At 59.2% G+C, this 24,102-nt stretch overlaps 1 protein-coding gene across 4 annotated transcripts in view; it reads right to left on the bottom strand.

Moving 5' to 3' along the window:
* LOC128831565 (cytosolic purine 5'-nucleotidase-like) overlaps window positions 1-24,102 on the bottom strand; it is a 42,368-nt gene that overhangs the window by 4,968 nt on the left and 13,298 nt on the right. For 2 of the 4 annotated variants that reach the window (XM_054018100.1, XM_054018097.1), the window contains exons 2-15: window positions 16,053-16,126; window positions 15,161-15,278; window positions 14,184-14,279; window positions 10,045-10,136; window positions 9,612-9,669; window positions 8,817-8,910; window positions 7,460-7,513; window positions 6,840-6,923; window positions 5,915-5,956; window positions 5,535-5,633; window positions 4,775-4,841; window positions 4,447-4,617; window positions 3,817-3,868; window positions 381-441 (exon numbers count right to left, since the gene is read on the bottom strand). In XM_054018100.1, coding sequence (XP_053874075.1) covers window positions 381-441; window positions 3,817-3,868; window positions 4,447-4,617; window positions 4,775-4,841; window positions 5,535-5,633; window positions 5,915-5,956; window positions 6,840-6,923; window positions 7,460-7,513; window positions 8,817-8,910; window positions 9,612-9,669; window positions 10,045-10,136; window positions 14,184-14,279; window positions 15,161-15,278; window positions 16,053-16,126 — 1,162 coding nt within the window. Of the gene's footprint in view, window positions 1-380; window positions 539-3,816; window positions 3,869-4,446; window positions 4,618-4,774; window positions 4,842-5,534; window positions 5,634-5,914; window positions 5,957-6,839; window positions 6,924-7,459; window positions 7,514-8,816; window positions 8,911-9,611; window positions 9,670-10,044; window positions 10,137-14,183; window positions 14,280-15,160; window positions 15,279-16,052; window positions 16,127-19,946; window positions 20,265-24,102 lie in introns of all 4 variants that reach the window. The other 2 variants (XM_054018101.1, XM_054018099.1) reach the window with 2 other exon arrangements.

The following is a 24,102-nucleotide window of genomic DNA, read 5'->3' as shown; positions in this document are numbered from 1 at the left end:
GAGAAGGCACACAAGCCTTTCTGATGTGGGAAAGGGATCAGAAGTGAACTTGTGGCCCCAGCACCAGGCTGGCCCCCCCGGAACGGCAGCTATAACTAGACACAAGGAAGCAGAGATCATTCTGTGACCCAGCTGGGACCTGCTGTGGGCCAGGAAGCCAGGCCCTGGGGGCTGGGCTGGGCTGCTGCTCACTGCCCTGGTGGGGGAGCAGGATGATCCAGGAGCACCAGCTGACAGTGTTCCCCTCACATCTGCCTCCCCACCCCATTGCCAGAGGCCTGGAGGGAACAGGAAGCAAGTTTCTGCTCTCTCACTCCCTCAGCTCTTAAAACAAGTGACAGGGCCCCAAAGCCCCTCCCTGAGCCAAGAGCGCTGGGTACCTGGATCTGGCGCTTGATGGAGCTGATGTCCGGGCGCTCGCTGCTGCTGCTGTCCAAGGGCCTGAGGAGAGCACAGCACGGCACCAGGGTGAGTGTTGCTGGAGGGGGCAGTCTCAGCCCCTCCATCCTCCCAGCCGCTCCCTGCACAGGGCTCTGGACTGAACAAGAGCCAGAAGGGGCCATTGCTACATGCCCACAAGGCGGTCCAGTTAACATCCAGACCCGGGCTGATTTTGCCAAGTGCGTGTCAGATGCCCCAGAGCCCCCCCTCATGCCAGGAGGGCATCCCACCCCCACCTGGGTCTAACTGACACGAGGGACAGGACTGAGGCCCTGCCCCATTGTGCTCCCTGACTCCGGGATGGGTCATGATGCAGCCCTCGCTCAGTGCTAACAAGGGGTTGTTGGTTTCCGAGGCTTTGCGAGGGAAAGCATCAGGCCCCCGACAGATTGGCACAGTGTGACAGCAATGAGCAGGCGTCAGAGGGCCGGCCTGGCACAGCGAGCGCCTCTCCCAGACCTGGAGCCTAACCTTCAGGGACACTCCAGCAACAGTTGGAGGCCTTAGGAGGGGGAGAAAGGGTCCCCAGGGAATAGCCCCATTGCAGGGGCCTGCCTGGCTGGCAGGGAGCAGCTGTACACAGTGCATGGTATTATGGGTATTCTCTGCATCCCAGCATGTATGTTAGAGCAGCCCCAGAGCGTCTCTTGCTTACAGTGCATGGCCCCAGAACTCAGGGAGCTCCAAAGGGGGTTAAAGCCGCCTCACACCCCCTCCCTGTCGTGCCTCAGGTGCCAGGGCTCAGGCCCTCTGACATGGGGATGTTCCCTGGAGGGGCCTCATGTGCAATTCCAAACATCCAGAACGCTGAGCGTTCCCGACCCCTTTCTGCCATCCCCCAGCTAGAGAATGTGCCTAGGGAGGCTTTTGCTCAGCCACACCCATTTGAGTGTACCCCGCCCCTCACAGAGCGCACGGTCTAACTTGCAGCTGCATCTCTATGTAAGGGGAGCAGTGTGGAACGGGCGAGGTCACTGCTGGGAAGGTGCCCGCTGGGCTGCCTACCCAGGGCATTGCAGAGTCTTGGGAGCCTTGGGAGGCTAGCTGGCTCGGTGACCATCGCTCCTCACATGAGGGGGTGGGGGGTGCTTGTGGGGTTTCCCATTCACAGCTCAAAAACCAGATTTCCCAACACCTTCCCCAGCCACATGACCTGTGGGGGCAGAGCCAAAGGCAGATTCTCCTTCTACTTCCACCAGGTTAAGGCCTTGTCTATACTACAAAATTAAGTCGACCTACAGCCACCGCAGTAATTACCGCAGTTTTTCATGTCCACACTGTCCTCCTTCTACCAAGAGTGCACGTCCTCACCAGGAGTGCTTGCACTGACAAATGGGGCAGTGTAGGGGGCGGACAGCCTGAGCTGTCAGCCCTGTGCCAGGCTCACCGCTGGAGCCCCCCCGCCCCGAGCTGTCAGCCCCACCCGAGGGCAGGGGGCTCCAGCGGCGAGCCTGGCATGGGGCTTACAGCCAACAGGCGAGGTCAATAATGCAGTGTCTACATTGACAGTGTGTTGCCCTAAGTGCTACGCCTCTCACGGAAGTGGCGTTATTAGCTTGGTGTAGTGGGTGACTTACATCAGCGGGAGCAACATTGTAGTGTAGACGTAAGCTGCCTTATGCTGACCTAACTCTGTAGTGGAGACCAGGCCTAAGTCAGGTCAGCCTTGGCTGAAAGCAGTGGGGCTGCCCCTGGAATAGAGGAACCAGCTCGAGCGGAATGAGTGAGCGTGTACTAATGGGGTGGGGTCTAACCCACCATTTCGCAACCTTCCCTGCAGTATTCACATCCAGGCCAGTCTAGAATTCACACTCTCCCCCTCCAGCTGGATTCACTAGCAACAAAACCTCACGTACACAACGGGCCCAGCAAATTCAGCCGCGGAGAGGATGACTCTCCGGCACCAGCAATGCAGAGAACAGCGCAGGCGCACAGAGAGGCCTCAACCTGCTGCCGCTGAGTCACTCTGAGCTCACTCCAGGGGGAAGTTGGCCCACAGAGCGTCTGGCACCTTCCCCCACTGCTGGCTGGCATGCGAGGCAGCTGCTCGCCTTTGCGGTTTCATGGGGAGATGGGATGCGGCTGCTTCTCTTTCGTTCCAAAGCTGGCATCGTGACAGGCTTGTTGCTCTCGGACTCACTGGCTAGAGAGCAACAGCTGATCAGTGTCTGCACAGAGCCTGGCCCAGTGGGGCCCTGGTCCATGCCTGGGGTTCCCAGGCACTAGCACCACACAAACAATAGATGATTGACAAGGGGGCAGGAGGGGCCACTTTGACGTGACCCAGCCAGGGCACTCCAGGGGAGCGCGAGCCCATTGCCTAAGGAGGTCCAAGCACTTTGCGGACACAGTGACATAGGCCAACAGAGGATCACTATCCCTGTTGCACAGATGGGGAAACTGAGGCACACAGTGAGGAAGGGGCTACACAGTGAATCAGTGGCAGATCTAAGAATAGAACCCAGGAGTCCTGCTCTAACCCACTAGACCCCACTCCCCTCCCAGAGCTGGGAATAGAACCCAGGAGTCCTGGCTCCCAATCCTGGTCTTGATCAGTATTTCTCATTCCCCGTGCAAGGTGCTGCATGGACACAGAACACAGGGCCTGGCCCCAGGGAGCTTACAACCTACCAGTGCTTAGGGTGACCAGATGTCCCGTTTTTAAAGGGACAGTCCTGTTTTTTGGGACTTTTTCTTATATGAGCGCCTATTACCCCCCACATTACTTCTTATCACACTGTCTGTACTCGGCTAGCTTGATTATCACTTCAAAAGTTTTTTTTTTTTTTTTTTTTTTTTTTTTCTCTCTTAATTAATTGGCCTCTCAGAGTTAGTAAGACAACTCCCACCTGTTTATGCTCTCTGTATGTGTGTATATATATCTCCTCATTATATGTTCCATTCTATATGCATCCGAAGAAGTGGGCTGTAGTCCACGAAAGCTTATGCTCTAATAAATTTGTTAGTCTCTAAGGTGCCACAAGTACTCCTGTTCTTCTTATTACCCCCCACTCCATGTCCCGTTTTTTCACAGTTGCTATCTGCTCACCCTACCAGTGCTCCCTCTCCAAGTCTGCTTTCCCTACACTGCCCCGAACACGCAGGGGTCTGGTCAGCTGCCGGCATAGGCTCCGCACCAGGGAGCCCTTCCCCTTAGTTATTCAGTCAGACAGCCACAGGTTTGCCCTGTTCCAGCTGCAGAGAGAGAAGCTGACATGTTCCCTGCAGCTCTGGGCTCTGTGGCGGGGAGGAACCAAACTGTGGGTCTGGCTCTGGGGTCTGAGCCCCCAGCCAAGCACCAAGTGACCTTCCCCCACCTCTCTGCACTCAGGCTCCGCCACGCAGCTAGAGCTCAGCTTCTCTCCTTCCACTTACTGGTAGAGCTCCGCCAGCAGCACGTCCAGGCTCCGCAGCTCCTCGAAGATCTCTGCAAGCAGAAGTGGGCGAGGGGAGAGGCACAGGGGGGGTTATCTGGGAGTGACATTCTCTGTCAGTCCTGGCTCCCGACAGCCCCGGCCCTCCTGGGGGTCAGACGCGGATCCTTTCCCCAGCTGCATGAAGCTCAGCACAGCTTAGGATCAGTGGAATTGGGGAGGGGGGGTTGCACCCCAGCACAGGCCAAGGACAGCTGGCCCAGACCCCAGAGCCAGACCCACAGCTGCATGCAGCACTCCCAGGAGCCCATGGTGACAGGATCAACCTCAGCTCAGGCCTTCTCTGGGCTGGCCCATGACATGAAGCTTCAGAGAGATTCTTAGCAGGTCCCTGGTGCTTTGCTGTTAGTCTGTACCTGCTCAGGGGGGTACACAGCCCCAGAAGGCAGGGGGAAGAGGTTCCCCTTCGGGGTGGGGGGAGAAGGGAGGAACCAGGCATGGCTCTAATGCTTCCCTTGGTCTGGGCACTGGCTGGGCACCAGCACTTTGCCGCCACCTCTCCCCCCCGCCCTGGGACACCACCCCTGCCCCATGCTCCCCCGCCCGGCGCCCAGGCCAAGGCACTCCTCACCACTCTTCTCTGTCCACACGTGCAGCTCTCGGGCCAGCTCGGGCACCACCAGGAAGGTGCGCCAGCCCTGCCTCTTCTTGGACTTGAGGATGTCCCCGAAGATGTGGTCCCCGATGTAGAGGATGTCCTTGCCCTTCACCCCCAGGAGGTCGCACACCATGTCCGAGGAGCCTGGGGTGAGAGGACCGGAAATCAGCACCTGTGGCCTGAGGGCACACTCTGCCCCCAGGAGACCATGTGCTGGGGGAAGGTCCCAGCAGGATTTCTGGGGGCCGGCAGAGCAGCTAGAGGCCCTGGGCCAGGGGGCGGGTGGGGTACCAGGCATTACCTCCAGAATAGACAGCGCAGTGCTGGAGGGGTCCGGTGTAGGTCCCGATACGCAGCTTCCCTGTGTCCTGGAAGTAAAGGCAGGGTGTTATACTGGGCAGACAGCGAGGAGTCATGCACAGGGGGCGGGATTCTTGAGCACACGGGGCCCACTCGGCAGGTCCGGGGGTCCCCAGATGAGGGAGGGTCAGGGCCATGCACTCTGCTGGCTGATCCAGAGAGCGAGTGAGGAGCGTGCTGCGTGGGATCCAGTCCGACGCCACTCAATGACTCAGACAATGGCTGCTGGGTGGAAGGGACGGAGAAAGCAGCCCTCGGCGTGGTTGGTGGGACCAGGATGGAGACAGAGGCCTTTACTGCACCCCATGCATGGCAGAAGCCAGCTAGTGCAGGAAGGGCACTAAGACGAGGGCTGGAAGTGCCCACAGCAGAGCACAAGCCATTTCCAACCCATCCAACGCACCGCGTGCTGGGTGGCCCCAGCCTAACCAGCCAGCACATGGAATTCCAGCTCCAGTGCCCAGCTGGCTAATCCACGGGCACGACTAACATTTGCAGCTATGCCAGCTAATCTCATGCTTCAGGGCACAGAAACTGACCCCTTGCAGAGATCAGGCAAGCGCTCGGTAGGGCGGTCTCTTTGCCTCTGGAACAGCAGAACCAGGATTGTGGGGTAACCAGACCCATGCTCTGCTCCAGTCTTGCACTGCCAGCAGGCCCTGTCTGGCTTTCCGGGGAAGTCACTACAGTGGGGGCCCTACCGTGTTGACCTGCCGCAGGACAGTCCCCTCGGCGAAGAAGAGTGGCTTGCGCGTGTCCACGACAATCAGGTCAAAATAGGAGCGCCATGGGCGCTGGACCTGCAGGGAGACACCAGGTCAGGGGCCCGGCGGACGCACCCTTCAAAGTCGCAGCTCAGGCTGCTCCCAGGTCTGGGCCCACTAGGTCAGAGACAGACTTCCCACCCCACATCGCTAGCACTCTGTTTTCCTGCAGCCAATCCCAGCCTTGCAACCAGTGTCCAGGAGCAGTGGTCAGATACTACGGTGATGGCCAGATGTCCCAGTCCACCTCGAGAGCCACAGCCCAGGAGCCATCCTCCCTCCCCCACAGTTCCCCCTTGGGGTTCGTCCAGACTCACCTTGTCTCCCGGGTCCAAGGTGAACAAGTACGTCATTATCGCCTGCCAAAGACACAAGCGTGGAATTGGCATCAGCTGCGCTGGCACAAGACGCTCTGCTTAGGGGCAGCGGATGAACAGCACTCAGAATACATGCACTGAAAGCCGGGCTGGCTGACGGGGGCCCGGGCTCTCCCAAGGGAGTGGGGAGCCGGGCAGCAAGTGCTGTGATCACACAAAGGCTGCCCAGCCTGGCACCAGCCCCACACAGGGGGTCCTGGATACATCTCACTTACTGCCTCCAGGCCTTGAGTCTAGCTCTGTCCTGCACAGCATGGGGTGCAGGTCCTTTGCTGGGATCACAGAGCATCTCACACTTGGGGATCCTCGGTCCCTCCTGTTCTCTGCCGGTGGCTCTCCACAGCTGGCTCTCCTGAAACGCTTTGGGCTAATGCTGGTCACTGACTTGGAGACGGGTCTGCGCTATACAGAGGGCTGTCCCTTCCACTCTGACTCAGAGACAGGCGTGGCTGCTGGGAGCCACTTTCTGATTTTTAAAGCAGCGTGGCTCTTAATTCGGGCCAGGCCAAGCCCCAGAGCACCCCCCATGGTGAAACCGGGCCGCATGGGCTGGGAGCTAGCGACCCAGAGACAACCACAGGGCCCCATCCCCTTTCTGTTTGTTGCAGGCGAGCCCTGATGCTATCTGACAAGGGAGACGACGCAGCCCCCCCCAACACACCCCCAGGGGAACCACCTTTGTCAGGCGCTCCCCCCCCGCCCCGTGCATGTATTTCAGCTTGGGTGCTCAAGGTGCCCCCCACCAGCAGAGAGTGCTGCAGACCCACAGGTGGGGCAGCAAGGCTGGGGCAAATGGCTTTGGCTCAGGCTGAGAGCACAGGCCACACCAGCTCCCGGGGGCCCTGGGGGAGGGCTGGGTACTCACATCTGTGTAGTTGTAATCGCTGTTGGTGGCCAGGAAAACCTTCCCCGCTTCCTTCATGCGGCTCAGCAGCAGGGGCACACGGGGCTGCGCAGAACGAGATCCATGCAAGGGGCTGGCTTTGCAGGCCCGGGCAAGGGGGCAATGGTGCCCCACTGGGGCTGGGTCCTAGGACCAGCACTAGCTGGGGGAGTTCCGGCAGATGAGGCCTGCGTCCACAGAGCTGGGGGAGCAGGGTTCCTGGCCCGGCTGGCTCATCACTGGGTAATGCAGTAACCTGGGAAGGGCAGCTGGGCGGGGAGGGGTGTTGTTGGCCAGGGGTGGCCCCACTCACACAGTAGGGGGATGGTTTTGCTCAAACCCCTCCCACCCACCCCCACACTGCAGGAAGGAAGCCTGAGAGAGATCTCAGTGCGGGAAGGGAGGGAGCCAGTCTGGTCCCAGGGGGCTGGGGGAGCAGGACAGGTTTGGGAACCATGCTGGCCATAATGCCCAGGGGAGGGGATGCCCAGGAAGGATGCATGGGGGCCGTGTCGACCCTGCAGGGCATGGGTGTTATGCCCCTCTAGGCCCGTTTGGGGGGGTGGAGCGCAGCCATTCCAATTGGGGGATGCAACACTCACGTCTTTCACCACGAACTTCTCCAAGTTCTCCAGGGTCTTCTCCTTCAGGTGGCCCTGGGCAAGCACGGGGAGAGGGGGCGGGTCACAATCGCTGCTATCTGCCCCCATGGGGCGCTTGCCCCCTTCCCCTGCCCATGTGGCGTGGGGGACTCTTCTTATGCCAGGAAATGGACCGAGGCCCCCAACTCCAACTTCGTGTCCCCCCCCCACACACACACACACACACCCCGGTGCCCCCACAGCAGCACCCGGATGGCAGTGCCGTGGAGCCACGCCTGGCTGGGCCATATCACAGCCCATCACACGCTGTGTCGCAGCACGGGCACTGAGGCCCAGGGAGTGTTAGCCCCTCCCTCCGCACCCTGGGGCATTGCCCAGTGCCCCATGCTGCAGGACAGAACCAGCCCCCATTGTACGGTGTAGGCCCATGCCCTCAGGAGGAGCACAACTTCACGGGAGAGAGGACAGCACCTGGAGCCCCCTCACTGGGGCAAGCATGTGCTCCCAGCCGGTATCTGATCACCCAGCTAGTCCCTTCCAGTCAGTGCTTCATTTGTAATGAAAGCGGGACCAGGGCTCCGGACTGCCACAAATAAAGCCCTGGTTCCGATGCTTTAACTCACCTTGCTCATTTGGGGCCGGGACTCCACACTTGCCACTCCTGACACATGGTGCAGGGCAACGGGCTGAACTGGGCTACGCCCAAACCCACAGCTGGAGCCCACGGGCCAGAGGCAGCAGCCCGGCCAGGTGAGCCAGACGGGCACCTCCCCATGGCTGAGCCGGTCCCATCAGGGAATCACCTCCCCTGGCAAAGCCATTGGGAGCCCCCTCGAACCGGTTCCATCTGCACAGGGAGCAGAGTGTCCTTGGGGGGGGGGAGGGGGGAGCACTGCTGGTGGGGTCTGTGCATCCTGGGGCCCAACCTGTCCATTAGGGGTGGGATCACACAGCTGAGCTGCCAGCTTTCCTGGGCTGGGCGTCAGCCTCCCATGCGGGCACGCAGTGCCTCTGACTTGGCTCAAAGACCCAATTGGGAGCCCCCACCCTCAGGTGGGCTCCAGCATCCTCTGCACAAACACCGGCAAGCCCCACGCTGCCTGGGGCACTGTCTGGATTGGAGATCATGTCCTGGTGTCACCAAGATCAAACTTCATGTCACCCACACACACCCCAGCTACAGACGGGAGCAAGCAGGTGTAGCCCACGGCAGTAACTTGCCATGTTACATTGGCTAAGCCTGCTTGGAACCGGTTATGGTGAGTTTACACTGGGATTTTAAACTGATTCCAGTGCAAGCTTCCCAATGCAGACCAGGCTTCCCAGCCCACTGAGGGGTTCCCAGGCAGCGACCGACCGAGAGATGCACGTGGTCCATGGCTTCGCGCACGTCCTGGAAGATGCTGCGGAATGACATGAAGAGGTTGCCGTGTTTGTAGCCTGTGTCACAGCTGGGAAAGCGAGGAGAGAAAATGGTCAGTGGGTAAAGGAGAGGGGCACTGGGCTGGGGGACTTTGAGTGGGGCAGGGGGAGGTGCAGCTGGGTTGGCAGCCTGAGCCAAGGCACGCCTAGACACCCCAGGGAAGGGGGGGGGGAATTGCTGCCCCAGGCCCCCCAGACAGCAAAATGCTTCTTCCCCCCACACCGAGCAAAGGGAAACCCAGGGCTGGTGTGTGCCCCTGCCAGGCCCCAGAGCAGCCAGGCACTTCCCACAGCAGCCCCGGGGGTTGGGAGTTTGGGGGGCTCATCTCAGACACAGGCAGCCAGGCGGGCCGGAGTCTCAGTGGGAGAAGATTGGGCTGTCTGTCGGGCAGGGGGGAAGCAGGGTGGCATGACAGCTTGCCCACTGGCCATCTGGCATCTGCTACTGCCAGGCCCCAGGGCTCTCGCTCTGGCAATCAGCAGGGATGTTGAACCTCCCAAACCTGCCAGCCTCCCCGGCCCCGGGGACCCCCTCCCGAGTCCCAAGGAAAGCTCCACTCAGAGCCAAACCCAGCCAGGCTTTGGCAGAGCGTCTGGACCTTTCCCAGCCTGCTGCGGAGATGGCAGGACCCAGTCGGGCTGCTGAGCGCAGGGATTAGCAGGATGCTCCCCCCCCCACCCCACACACACTCCTCAAATCCTCAGCGTGCCGCGAGGCAGGGGCTCTCACTTGACGTATCTGGAACAGTTGGTAAAGAAATCCACCAGGCAGGCGTAGAGATAGGTCTCTGCCAAGGGAAAGGGAGGGCAGGTCAGCAAGGCAGCTGGCTCAGACAGCAGGCTCTGGGAGAGGGGCCCTGGGAGCTGTGGGTGCAGCCCAGCCACTAGCCTAGGACATGGGTTCAAGCCCTGCTCTGCCACAGACCCCCCTGGGCCAGTCACTTAGCCTCTCTGGGCCTCCGATCCCAGCTGTCACCTGCATGGCCCTGGCACAATCAGGGGTGGTAAACGCATTCGGGTGAGATGCTCAGATACTGGAGGGCAGACAGGTACCAGAGAGAGGTGGGGATCCTGGTGAGTGAGGGGGGCCCAGGGGAAATGGGGGGTGAATTTTACAGCAGGGCTGCCCCCTGCACATGGCGGGAGGCCTTAGCCCTGCATACCTGTGAGGTTGAAGAGCGTGTTGAGAATGTGAAATCGCTTCATATCGTCCCGCTGAATGAACTTGTTGGGGTAATAATTCCAGATCTCAGCCCTGGAGGGGGAGACAAACCCATGTGAGGGCTGCGGGGGGGCACTGGCTGAGTGAGGGCCAGGGCGGAGCTGCCAGAGAGGGCAGATGCTGTAGAGCAGAGACAGAGCTCAGCTGTGATGAATCCTACAGGGATTTTCCCACAGAGTCTGCTGGACACAGACAACCCTGGGGTTCTCTCTAGCTTCCAGCCTGCAATACCCAGTGTTACCACAAGCTGGCACCCTAAGCCAGGCCTCCTGCCCTGCATAGGCCAGCTCCCGGGTGGCTGGAGTAGGTGTGTTCTGCACACACAGAGCACCGCGAAGAGCCAGCTGCAGCCCCCTAAGCCACGCGCTTGTCTGCACAGTCCCGTGCAACATCCCAGCAGCACCCACAGCAGGGAGCCAGCCAGCCTGCAATGCCCACCAGCTCCCCGCAAGGAGCCCAGCGGTCACAGGACAAGAGCACCGATTGGTTGCTGCTGCACGGCAAAGAGAACAAAAACTATGTTATAAATCAGGGGTGGGCAAACTATGCCCCGCAGGCCACATCCGGCTCACTAGCCGATTTAACCCAGCGCTGGAGCTCCTGTTGGGGAGCAGGGTCTGGGGCTTGCCCCGCTCCCGTGCTCCAGACAGGGAGCGGGGCATGTCCCCCCTATGGCTCCTACGTTTAGGGGCAGCCAGGAGGCTCCATGCGCTGCCCCGTCTGCAGGAACCATCCCCACAGCTCCCATTGGCCAGGAACTGTGGCAACTGGGAGCTGCAGGGGCAGCACCTGTGCACGGGGCTGCATGCAGAGCCGCCTGGCCATGCCAGAGCTGGAGGGGAGACATGCTGCTGCTGCCGGAAGTTGCTTGAGGTAAGCGCCGCCCAAAGCCTGCACCCCTGACCCCTCCTGTGCCCCTGCCCCATCCCTGATCCCCCTCCTCCACCCTAAACCTCCTCAGCCCTACCCCAGAACCTGCACCTCCAGCTGAAGCCCTCACCCCCTCCACACACCCCAACCCTCTGCCCCAGCCCAGAGCCCCAGCCTGCACCCTGAACTCCTCTTTTCTGGCCCCACCCCAGAGCCCTCACCCCCTCCTGAACCCCAACGTCGTGAGCATTCATGTCCCACCATACAATTTCCATACCCAGGTGTGGCCCTCAGGCCAAAAAGTTTGCCCACCCCTGCTATAAAGCATGACAATGGGACACCCCCCTGCACCCTAATCAATGCTGACAGCACCCCCCCTACCCCATTGACACTGACACCATGCCCCCCACCAGCTGATGGGATGCCCCAGGATGATCAGTGAGGGCACGCAGGGCTGCACTATTTATACACTACAATGCAGGGCATTCGCTGGCCACTTTCCCACCAAAGGACCCCCCCCCCCCCCCGAATCCTACTTGCATCTGGTCTGATTCTCGACCTGCTCCCTGCCCCGTGGGGGACCAGCACTTCTGCCCCCATCCAGAGATCTAGCCCCATGGCAGGCCGGGCTCAGACAGGCCCCTGAGATGATGCTCCCCAGCTGGGCCTTTTGTCCCGAGCTGCACTGCCCAAACCTCGGGAGTTTTCCAGATAAACCCAGTGCAACCTGAGTCCCTCAGCATGAGGCTTCCTCCCTTTCCAGGAAGGGGACGACCTTCCCCATGTCCTTCCCTGGAATGTCTCCCCCGAGCACCCGGGGCAATATATACCACATTCCTACATGTTTCCCTAAATCTCCTGCATGTTTCCACTGCCCCCCAAAGCCAGTGGCTCAGCTGTGCTCACAGCTGCCCAATCACTCAGGCCGTGTGGATGGAAGGTAACAATCGCCCCAGCCCAGCGTATGGTTGGAAAGAAAACACGCTGGCTAAAACTATCCCCTGCCTGGCAAGCAATGGAACTGCTGGTCCCGTTGTGCCCAGCTGCTGCACCACCCCAGGCCCCGTGCCTGGGCGGAGACAGCTCCTTGTGGGGCACAGCCCCCCATCTGGGAGCATGCGGCTCTCCCCCACTCTGCCCCAGTGCTTCCCAATGCAGCCACAAGGGAGCTGATGGCACAGCCATCTCCTCGCGGAAGCAGAGATGGCCATGCCAGGCGACAGGCAAAGAATCATAGAATATCAGGGCTGGAAGGGACCTCAGGAGGTATCTAGTCCAACCCCCTGCTCAAAGCTGTGACCAAGGGCAGGGCAGAGCCAGGCCCCTCAGATCTCCCCTCTCCAGTGCAAGAGGTGTTCTGGGGCAGGGGAGCAAGGGTGGACTGGGGCCAGTCCTATGCCCTGATGTGCCCCCAGTGCCAGCCTCAGCACTGGGGTGAATTTGCCCCTTGGCGAGTAGCCTCAGCCTGTCCCCCCTCCCCTTGCGGTTCAGGAACAGCCCCTCCAGGGATGAGTGCCAGGCTGCGGGGGAGGCGCAACCCCGGGACGCTGGACAACGCCATGTTTATAAAGAAGATGAAGTGCTGGGCCGGCAGCAGGCTGGTGTTGTCGCGCTTTATTTAGAACCATGACAGCAGCCTAGAGACATCCCTCCGCCCCAACCTGGCTCCCCCCCTACCTCCAGGGAGCAATGTGGAGGCTTCATTATGCCCAGGATCAGAGCACTGGCAGCAACCCCAGAAGCGCAAGGATGGCCCCCTGGTTAGGGGCTGGCCTGGGAGATGAGGCAAAGTCACTTGGGTGCTCTGTGCCTCGGTTTCCCCTCTGTCCAATGGGGAGAACAGCCCTGCCCTGCCCTGCCTCCCAGGGCTGAGTGAGGATAAATGCATTAAAGACTGTGCGGTGTTCAGAGGCCAAGGTGATGAGGAAATACCTTCACTAGGTTTTGTATAGCAGGGTCCCCCTCCAGTTGCCCTGCAAGGGGAAGAACTTGGGGGTGGGCCTAGCATCTCCGGAGAGGTCAGAGCCTGCGGGTTTTTCAGGGACGTGATCCATTGTGGCCCACAGTACCTGAGTCAGACCTTTCCAGCATAGTCAGTGCCAGACTCAGGGGCAAGCCCCACTCCGTGACTCAAGGGCAACTTGGAGACTGACCCCTGCAAGGCCCTTTCTCCTCTCCCCCAAAGCACCAAACCAGGGAGCCAGCTCCAGGGTCCTCCATGCCCACCTCAATGCCACCCGCCCTGCTGTCCCCCACCCCCTCCAACGCAGGAGCGATGGAGACAAGGGCAAGGAGCGAACAAACCACCCGGGGGCCAACAGGTGCATTTGGTTCCCAGCCCCCTCCCCGGGCAGGGCTGATTCCTGGCACTCGTAGGGCCCCGCTGTGCAGCCAGGCCAGGTACCCACCAGCAGACACTGGGCAGTGCAGGCTGGGAGCAAGAGAACCTGAGAACCCAAAGGTCTGTCTGTGCCCAGCAGCCTCCGTCATGCGGCTCCTGGGAGGGGAGAGGAGGCCAAATGCTGCTGTCTTGACAGTGCCCCTGGTCTCACTCCAGCTCCTAGACATGCAGCTGAGTGCTGGGTCGTCCCTCATTGCCCTCCCCTGCCGCCCAGCCTTCCCTTAACTGCAGGGCATGCGCGCTAATCCCTCAGCACCCACGGGCAGAGCGGGTGGCAGGACTGAGCAGCTGCCTTAGGAGCCTGGCCAGGAATAGCTCTTATCCAGCAGGGACCTGGCCTAGCGCATCAGGACGATTCAGCCCTGGGATCAAGTGTCCACAATAGGAGGAAACCTAATAGGGGCCATTGCAAGGCAGACACCTCTGGATAGTGCAGGGGTCGTGGGGAGGGAGTTGGTGGGTGGCAGTGGAGGGTACACAGAGCCTGAGGCTACACTGGCAATGCCAAGGGGCCAAATGCCCTCGCCACCCCACAGGTCACTATGCCCAGCAGGCACTCAGCCCTCAGCAGGATCAGGGCCAGTCTGCTGGCTTCCACTGGACTCAAGGGGAGTGAGGAGGTCAGAGGAGCCCGGGGTTCCGATGGGATAGGGAGACACAGGAGGGAAACACTGCCAAGTATGGACTCATGGACTCAGCATGGGAAGAGCTCCGCCGGCCCCTGACAGTGGGGGGTTGTGCCAGAGTCTCCCGGGGCTCCCGCCCCACCCCAGGGCTGTGCCGGCAAGAGTAGCAGCGAAGGCACCTACCCATTGAGGAAGCGGAAGCCGTGGGCGCAGACCAGCAGGTTCCCATGAGAGTCAACCTTCAGCAGGTTCCCATACTGAGTGTCAAACACCAAGCCCCTGCAGGGGGGAGAGGAGAGTGTCCGGGGGTGTGGGGAGCCCCGTTCAGAGAGCAACCAGCTCTAGGAGCTGCTCTAACCTCCCGGCGCCAGCCCGCCGACCCTCCACGCAGGGGAATTGAGTCCCAGCAGTGGAGCTGCGTCCGAAGCAGGGTGGTGGGCTCTGCTGGTGTGGCAGCGTCTGAGCGGCAGGGCCTTGGGTTCCAAAGCACTGTGACCTGTGGCGGGGGAGGGGGCAATGCCAGCCCCCCCTTGCCCATCCCTCGTCACCTGGTGGCTTGACTGACTCCACAGGCCTCAGGAAACCACTCAGGCCCTTGGCTGAATGGCACCACCAAAACTGCATCTTCTGTCCGCATTGGTGTCAGCCCACTAGTGTTACTGGGTTTACACCTGGGCCTCCAGGGCCCAACCCATCGTGTCCTGCACCTTGTGTTTACACCTGGGCATGGGGGTGCCAACTTGGAATGGCAGCAACAGGCCCCTGCTTGGCATGGGGGTAAGTGACAAGGCAGGGTGGCAACGGACAGGACCCAAGCCCCCTGGGAACAATGGAGGTTCCCCCATCTCCCCATGACGAACAAGGGAACCCCCCCCACTCCCCGACTGGAGCTCCCGGGCGCTGAGCAACGCAGCCCCTGACCATTCACTCCAGAGGACAATACCCAGGGAGCCCGGCTTGACTCTCAGATCCAAGGGGGCAAATAGCCACTAAGTGGTGTAAACCAAACCCCTTTGAACTGGGTGTGTTCAGACACCACGAGCCTGGTGCACTGGGGAAGAAGGGGCACTTTAAAGCATCACTGCCCCCCCCCCCCCCCCCAGCAGTCAGTGGAGCTCGCTAGGGGACAGCCCAGAGCGGCTGTGGGGGGCAGCGCTCACCTGGTGGGGAAGGTCGGGTCATACTGGTACTTCAGGATCTCGTGGGGGTACCCAATGGAGACCAGCCAGTCCAGCAGCAGCTCGAAGGCCAACTCCTCGTAGTCTGGGGACTTGTATACTGCGGGCGGGAGTTGGGGGAGGAGAAGAGGCGCACAACCCAGAGCTCTAGCAGCCGGCACGGGGAACCCTCTCCCCAAAACAAGGGATTAGGGCCCAGGGCTGCCTCCCCCAAAGACCCCAGGCTGTAGCGACACCCAGGGGCAGGGGGTTACAGCTGGGATCCCAGTTCGCCCACTAGCATTGGTATGCTGCAGACAGCGTAACCGGCATGAGCCCCGCTGGGGCAGGCAAATGGAATCTGCCTTTGGAATGTGGCGAGCCCCTGGCACTCGCACCCCATCCCCACTGGGGCATGGCCCATATGGGGCCAGCTAGCTGGTATAGGCGAGAGGCAGCCTTAGAACTAACTAGGGTCTAGCCCCTGTTCCCATCCAAGCCGATGGCCAGAACCCGGTGTGAATCCAGAGCTGTGCCGGGGCCGAGGGGAGGGTTACTCTGGATTTCTGGGAACAAGACGGGGGGCTCAGCAAGCAGCCACCACAGACAGTCCTGGGCCCCAGACCAAACTGGGACATGAGGATCAAACTGGGGGAAGCCAGCAGAACTCCCAAACCAGTGGCAAAGTCACCAGGCCAAACTGTTAGGTTCTGGCCTGTATCTGGGATCCCCACAGACCAAACCACGGACCAGGCAGGTTAGCTTGGTGCCTACCCAGAATTCTTCCTGGGCCCATCGACTGGATCCCATGGTGCCACCCAGCTCCTCACAGGCCAGGCCAGAGGTAGGTCCTGCCCTATAGGAACCCCATCCCTCCTCCCGGCCCAGAACTCACTCGCCAGCGTATAGTCCATATCGAAACCAAAGCACCTGATCTTCTCCAGAGCCAGGCTGCGGTTCACAAAGATCCTGGAAGGAAAATGACAGCTCAGGGTGAATGGGGGACAGCCCTGCTTCCCCAGGGCTCTCGCTCTCTAGTTGGCACTGCCCCCCTTTAATACCAACACCCCCCACCTGGCACCCCCTCCAGCTCACACCCCCCCCCCTTGTTCAAGCAGCCCCTGAGAGAACCACAGTTTGCCACTGCCAAAGAGATGTTCCTGCCCCAAGTTCGCCACCCGTCCCGCTGGGCTGCATCTCTGGAGGGGAGCTGGGCCGAGGCTTCAAAGGGGAATGCTAGTGAGTGCCCGGTCACGCCAGCGCTGCTCCGGGCAGGCTAGCCCTGGGTTTGCCATCACAGGGACATTAGCTGGGACCTGCATTTGTCCTTCCCTCACCTCCAGCCCAGGGGGATTTAGCTGCTGGTGACTGACAGACAGACAGTCTCCTCTCTGCACCCGCCTGCCCATGGCCTGCCAGGATGCTGGGGCCCTGGCCACGCTGATAACACGGCCATGCCCCACTCAGACCCACCCTATGCACACGGACTTGCTGCCATGGGCTCCCCTAGCCTAGTGAGCAGCCAGCCCTTCCCACAGCTCCTGCAGCACAGACAGGCTCTGCTCTTGGGAAGGAACAAGAGCTGGGCAAGGGAGCCACCAGCCAGGGGGAGCCAGGACTGGCACTGTGGAGGGGGAGCACAGCCCCTTTGGGGAATGCTGGTGTCCGGGAACCCCTGCAGGGTGAACACTCCAAAAAAGCTATCATCTGGGGATGAGCGACTGAACGAGTCCAGCAGAGACATCAAGGATCAAACTCACCATAGAGGGGCCACCTAACCCCAGGGCTGGAGCCTGCCCTGCACCTGGCAGGAGAGCTGGGCAGTTTAGCCTAGCAGGTACAGCACTAGACTGGGGCTCAGGAGACCTATAGATTATTCTTAGCTCTGCCACGGGTCTGCTGGGTGACCTTGGGCAAATCCTGTCACTGCCCCGTGCCTCAGTTTCCCCATCTGTAGGGTGGGAATGCTGCTGCTGGCAATAAGAGCTGGGCGTTGTTATTGAGGCGTAAGATTTCCAAAATAGCTAATGGACTTTGGAGGGCAGGTGCAGCCTTCACTCTTCAGTCCCTTCGAAAACCCAGCGTCAGCGCCCCGGGACAGGGGGACGGTCCAGGGACCCGACATCCACTAGAGCAGCTGCCACCCCAGCCACTGCCCTCGCAAGGAGATGTAGAGGGAGCAGCTGCACGGGGGCGCATTTCCTTAGGGCAGGGTAAAGGAGCTGCATGGGCAGCTGGAATCTGCCCTAGAAACTCAGAGAAGCCCAGGTCCATCAGCCCCCTGGCCCTGGGGCCTCTGGAGTTAACAGCCGGAGCAACTACAGCTTGAGCTAACGAGCCAGGGCTGGACTAGCCTCGAGCTCTGTAGCCAGGCAGAGTGGACCCGCTCAGCAGTGGGACAGGCCATGTCTAGCCCAGCAACAGCCTAATAAATCGGGGGGGAGCAGGAATTCCACAAGGAGGTGCAATGAAAGCAAATGTGCTGAGCCCCTAGCCAGTGTGCTGCCTCTGGGGGAGGGGCCCAGCTCCCGCCCTGACCCCAGCAGAGGGAGATGAGGCAGCCCTGGGGTCTGTGCCCCTCACAGCGGCGCCACCCTGGCATCAAATGATTTCCAGGTGGCCCATGGGCAGGCGTTCCTGCTAAAGTTTCCTGAGGTGATAAACACGAGTGGAAGTGCCTTAAACCTACCAGCTCCCAGCCCTCTTCCCAGTCTCTGGCTCCCAGCAGAGTTGAAGGGAATCAACCAGCGGGTTCATGGGGAGCAGGGTGGCATGAAGAGGCAAGAATCCAGCTGCTCTGAGGAGAAAGGAGGTGGGGGCCCCCTAAATCAGAGCCTCCTGCACCACAAGGTGTTCAGAAGAGACACCCCTCCCCAGAGGCAGCTGCATGAGGACAGGCCCAGGGGCGAGAGGCGACCAAGGCAGCATATCTGGAAGCTGTTGCCAGATCCCAGCTTTCAATGGCTGCTGCCACAGGAGCGTTTCACATCTGGGAGGCACGAACCCTTGCGCCACCCTCCTCGCCAGCACAACAGGAGCGGAGCTGCGCTGGGCATTGATGGAAAACAACGGGGGTTGGGGGAGGCTTTCTGCTCACTGTGCAGATTTCCCTCCCCCCCTCCCCAGCGTGTGGAGGAGGCGTTCACTTTGCATTTGGCTCTGATCTGCAGGAGCAAAGGATCAGACAGAGAGCTGGTGAGTAGTGAGAAGGAGCAGGTCTACTCCATGGAGGGCAGGGTAAGTGCTGCTGATGCCTTTTATGGTCAGACATCAATTCTTGGCAAAATCATGGAAAATTTATTAAGGGATACAATCAATAAAGATTAGGCACACAATTAATGCCAATCAACATGGTTTTATGAGAAATAAGTCTTGTGGGCTTTTCTATTTTTTAAACGAGTTCACAGGTTTGGTTGATAAAGGTCACTGTATCGATAGAATAGATTACCTTTGTAAGATATTTAACCAAGTCCCACTTGACATTCTGATATAAACATTTTAGCACCGGAGAGAACCAATGCAGCCCATGTTAAATAGATTAAAAACTGGCTTACTGATAGATCTCAAAAGTAATTGTAAATGGGAAATTGTCTAATGGGGAGGCCATAGGCATCTGCTCTTGGCCCACTGCAATTCAAAATCTTTATCAATGTTCCGGAAGAAGACAATCATGGCTTGTAAAGTTTGCAGAGGACACAAACTGGTGGATCAGTAATTAATGATGGGGACAGATTAAACAGACTGTATACAGATTATACAGGCAGGCATCCGAAGAAGTGGGCTGTAGCCCACGAAAGCTTATGCTCAAATAAATGTGTTAGTCTCTAAGGTGCCACAAGAACACCTCGTTCTTTTTGCTGATACAGACTAACACGGCTGCTACTCTGAAAACAGACTGTTCTGGATCACCTAATAAAATGGGCTCCTTTGAACAACCTTGGTTTTAATATAGCCAAATACAAGGTCATGCACCTCTGAACAAGAACGCAAGTCCAACTGATCTACCAGGACTCCTCCATCCTTTTCAGTGTCACTGCATTACACTCTAAGTGCTTACATGAGAAAAAGATCTGATAGCAGATGGCTCTTTAATCTAGCAGAAAACATCCTAATGAGATTCAAGTGCTGGAAGCTGAAGCTAGATTAATTCAGACTAGAAAAAGCACAAGTTTTTAACAACTTGCCTGTATGCATTCTCCATCACTTGAAGTCTCTGTCTAAAGATATGCTCTAGTTCAGACAGAAGTTATAGGTTTGATGCAGGAATTGTTGTGTGATTTCATGGAGAATAGGTCCAGCAATGGCTATTAGCCAGGATGGTGTCCCTAGCCTCTGTTTACCAGAAGCTGGGAATAGAATATCCGGGTTAGAAGGGACCTCAGGAGGTCATCTAGTCCAATCCCCTGCTCCAAGCAGGACCAATCCTCAGACAGATTTTTACCACAGTTCCCTAAATAGCCCCCTCAAGGATTGAACTCACAACCCTGGGTTTAAGCAGGCCAATGCTCAAACCACTGAGCTATCCCTCCCCTGAGCAACATGGGATGAATCACTTGATTCCCTGTTCTGTTCATTCCCTCTGGGGCACCTGGCATTGGCCACTATCAGAAGACAGGATACTAGGCTAGATGGACCCTTGGTCTGACCCACTCTGGCGGTTATTTCCTTGTGCAAGGTTCTCTGGCCTAGGTTATGCAAGAGGCCAGATTCTGGTCCTAGAACCCTACGAATTGTCACTGTTGCTTTCCTGGGCAGACTGGTGTCAGAGCTGTGGGAACACAGACCTCACCTCTTCTCTGCCTATGATCCTTCTGGATGTGCAGAAGAGGAGCTGCAGCATTCATCTCTCAATGGCTGGCTTGACAGAGGACTGGCATGTGTAAGTAAGAGGCAGATCTCCTTTCATCTAATGGAAGGTAACCTGTTTGCCTACGTGGCATAGGCCCAATACTGTTCACTGCTCCCAGAGATTCTCCTTGAGCTCAAGCAGTGAGGCTTTTGGAGAAGGAAGGTGCAGCTTATCCTTGCTGTCACTTATTAGCATTGTTTATATTCTGGTAGCACCCATAAGCCCTGGTTATGCACCACGGCCCCACTGCGCCAGGTACTGTACAGACAGAACAAAAGGAAACATTTCATTGTTACAAACATTCATTGTTTTTAAAGTGGATTCCATTGGTTGAGGACACAAAACTGTACAATTCCCAGTGATCGCCTGCTCCCCCATCAGCAGCTTCTGCCTGAGGCCGAGGCCTGAGCTGGCCACCGAGACCCAGCAGTTCCCTGGGCCTGAGAAGGGGCCCTAGCATGGCAGTGCAACCATCACTCGCAGTGGGCCGAATACTGACCTGGGGCCCACCAAACAAGAGCTGAACTGGGCAGCGGGCGCTCCAGGACCCCTCGGGATGAACATGCGCGTAGAAGTGCGGTGACGCAGTTGCTGAGCTAGGCTCTCTGTGGGCAGCGCTGGGACCGGAGGAGCAAACAGGGCCCTGCAGCCCGATGAAAGCCAGTGAGGGCCGTGTGAGACCACAGGGTGTGTGAGGTTGCTCTTCTCAGTCCTGAGCAGCGAGACACCCACTTATGCCAGGAGGGGCTGCCACGGGCATTGCAGGGAGGCAGGATCCTGCCATGAAGCTCATCCCCACCCAGCCAGCTCACCCAAGGCCGCAGATGCTGGTGAGGGGACAGAGGGTGGTGAAACACCCATTGGCTTTAGTAGCATTTGAGGATACAGTGCAGCAGGGCTTGGAGGTGCCGAGCCAGTGCCCCGTTCGACAAGGTCCCATGCCACCCTCTGCATGCTGGGAAAAAGAACAAATCCAGAGGTCCCGTGACCCACTCCCAGCACCCCCCCCCAGCCAGGGGGAGACACCCTGCACCCCAATCATGCATCAGAGCCTTGCATAATCTCCAGGGCTCTCTCTGCAAACGGCTGGGACATGTGATTCATTGAACTCTCTTATCAGCGTCACCCAGCGGCCCGTGCAGCAAAGCCAAGGTGATGAAACGGCTGCATACTGCGTCAGAGCAGCATTTCCTTGGCACAGGGGCACAGACCCCAGCCTGCTCAGGATCCCCTACGTACCCCAACCCCCCACACCAACTGGCATAGAAGATGCAGGATTCAGCCTCACAGTCTTTAGCATTTGTCTGAAAGCCCCCGATCCCAGAATCACAAGACTCTCAACTTGCATTTAAAAAAGTTTCCAGCTCTCGCCACTGCAAAGAAGAGCTGGGGAATGCAAACCAAGCACGCTCTAAAGGCTAAAAGGCCAGAAGGCAAAGAAAAAGATCACACAATCTCATGATTTTTTTAAGATAATCTCAGGATTCTGGGGGCTGGAGTCATGATTTTTGTCTGTTTTGCATTGGCAGTACTGGAAACATCCCAACATATCGCCCATTAGCTACACACTGGGGAAGGTCCCCCCACCAACTAGCTGAGGTTTTTATTTCTACAAGGCATTCACTGATGAGTTAGTATATGCAGACTCAGTTCTAGTAACTGGTTTGGAATCCATTCTTTGTCCATGTCTTTCCTCCATCGCAAGCCAAGGTGCTGCAGAACCTCGCATTGCTTTTGCACCAACTGCACAATCATTAACACATTTTGATTTTCTCTCTTTGCAATATGGACAGAGAGCAACATGCACTTGCAACATGTTTGCTTTTGTTGCAAGCACAAACACTTGGCTTCTTCTGGAGACCTCTGCATTGCATTGCAATCACCTCTGCATTGATTGCAAATCAAGCTGGTCTCTGCCCTTCCCTGGTCTGTCTTTTGGCCTTGGGAAGTGTTTGGAAGGAGATGCAATTCAGTTCTTTTCCATCTGAATGCTTTGCTTGCGGGACATGCTTTTTCATCAGTCTTTGTCAAGTTAAAGCAATCTCTCCCAATAACTTTGCTTTGACCTGGTTATCACTTATGCCTTGGATAATTTGGTCTCATTAGTCCACCTGCTGACTGGGCCATTCCACATGGCTTAGCTTTATTACATAGCTCTGTAACATGATCCTCCACTGTCCTGCCTGGCTGCTGGTTTCTTGCAAAGAACCCATGCCCCTCTCACTCTTTGTAGCCCCTAGAGCAGGAGTGGGCAAACTTTTTGGCCCGAGGACCACATCTGGGTATGGAAATTGTATGGTGGGCCATGAATGCTCACGAAATTGGGGTTGGGGTTCAGGAGGGGGTGAGGGCTCTGGGGTGGGGCCAAAAAAGAGGAGTTCAAGGTGTGGGAGGGGCCTCCGGGCTGGTGCAGATGGTTGGGGTGCAGGGGGGGTGAAGGCTTCAGCTGGGGCTGAGGTAGGGTTACCATATTTCTACAAGCAAAAAAGAGGACACTGGGGGGGGGAGGAGCCCCGCTCTAGCCCCGCCCCAGCTCCACCCCCATCCACTCCCTCCCACTTCCCACCCCCTGATTGCCCCCCTCAGAACCCCCAACCCCCCGCTCCTTGTCCCCTGACTGCCCCCTCCTGGGACCCCTGCCACTAACTGCCCCCTAGGATCCCACCGCTTATCTAAGCCCCCCTGCTTCTTGTCCCCTGACTGCCCCCTCCTGAAAATGCCCTACTACCCTACCTGTCCCCTGACTGCCCCGACCCTTATCCACACTCCCACCCCATATTCAAACCCCTGCCCCCAGACAGACCCCTGGTGACTCCCATGCCCTATCCAACTGCTCCCTGCCCCCGACAGGACCCCCAGAACTCCTGACCCATCCAACCCCCTCTGCTACCTGCCTGCCTCGACCACTCTCCACACCCCTGCCCCCTGACAGCCCTCCCAGAACCCCAGACCCATCTAACCCCCCCTGCTCCCTGTCCCTGACTGTCCCAAACCCTCTCCACACCCCTGGCCCCCTGACAGCCCCTCCAGACCCATCTAACCCCCCCACTCCCTGTCCATGACTGTCGCAACCCCTCTCCACACCCTTGCCCCCCTGGTAGCCCCCCCCGCAAAAAACTCCCGACCCATCCAACCCCCCCTCCCTGTCCCCTGACCAGGGCCAGCTTTAAAGAGCCCAGGAATCGGGCTGCGCTCCGGCCGGGGTTGCAGGGCTTGGGGTCGGGCCGGAGGTGCTCAGCCGGCGCTGCTGGGGCCCGGGCCGGGTCCGGGCCGGGGCCCGAGCCGGGCCGGGGGTGCTGGGGCCCGAGCCGGGCCGGGGGTGCTGGGGGCGGCGCTGCTGGGGCCCGGGCCAGGCTGGCGCTGCTGGGGCCTGGGCCGGGCCGGGTCCGGGGGTGCTGGGGCCGGCGCTGCTGGGGCCCGGCCCGGGCCGGCGGTGCTGGGGCTGGCGCTGCTGGGGCCTGGGCCGGGCCGGGTCCGGGGGTGCTGGGGCGCGGGCCGGGTCCTGGCCGGTGCTGCTGGGGCCGCCGGGCGCCGCTTGGCCAGGGCCGCGCCTCCCCGGAGCTCTCCTCCTCCTCCCCCCCAGCTTACCTGCTGCTGCCGCCGGCCTGCCCCTGCTTCATTTCGAGCTTCGCGGGAATCAGGGGAGCAGGGGGCGGAGCGTTCAGGGGAGGGGAGGAGGGGGAAGATAGCTGCGGGGCCAGCGGAGTGGTAAGGCTGCAGGGGTGGGGGGAGCCGGGAAGGGGCTTTGGCTGCCCCAGCGGCACTTAGCCGCTGCTTTTCGATCTATAAATAGCCGACTGGGGAAATCCCGGACATTTTTAGATTTTTAAAAATCCCCCCCGGACGGCTATTTATAGAATGAAAAGCCGGACATGTCCGGGGAAATCCGGACATATGGTAGCCCTAGGCTGAGGGGCTTGGGGTGCAGGAGGATACTCTGGGCTGGGACTGAGGGGTTCAGAGGGCAGAAGGGGGAATCAGGCTGGGGCAGAGGCACGGGAGGGGGTCAGGGGTGCAGGCTCTGGGCAGCGCTTACCTCAAGCAGCTCCCAGAAGCAGCGGCATGTCCCCACTCCGGCTCTGGCATGGCCAGGCAG

Source organism: Malaclemys terrapin, chromosome 2 (genome assembly GCF_027887155.1).
Source record: "Malaclemys terrapin pileata isolate rMalTer1 chromosome 2, rMalTer1.hap1, whole genome shotgun sequence".
Lineage (NCBI taxonomy): Eukaryota > Metazoa > Chordata > Testudines > Emydidae > Malaclemys > Malaclemys terrapin.
Note: the sequence above shows the minus strand (reverse complement) of the source record. Positions and strands in the feature narration are given on the sequence as shown.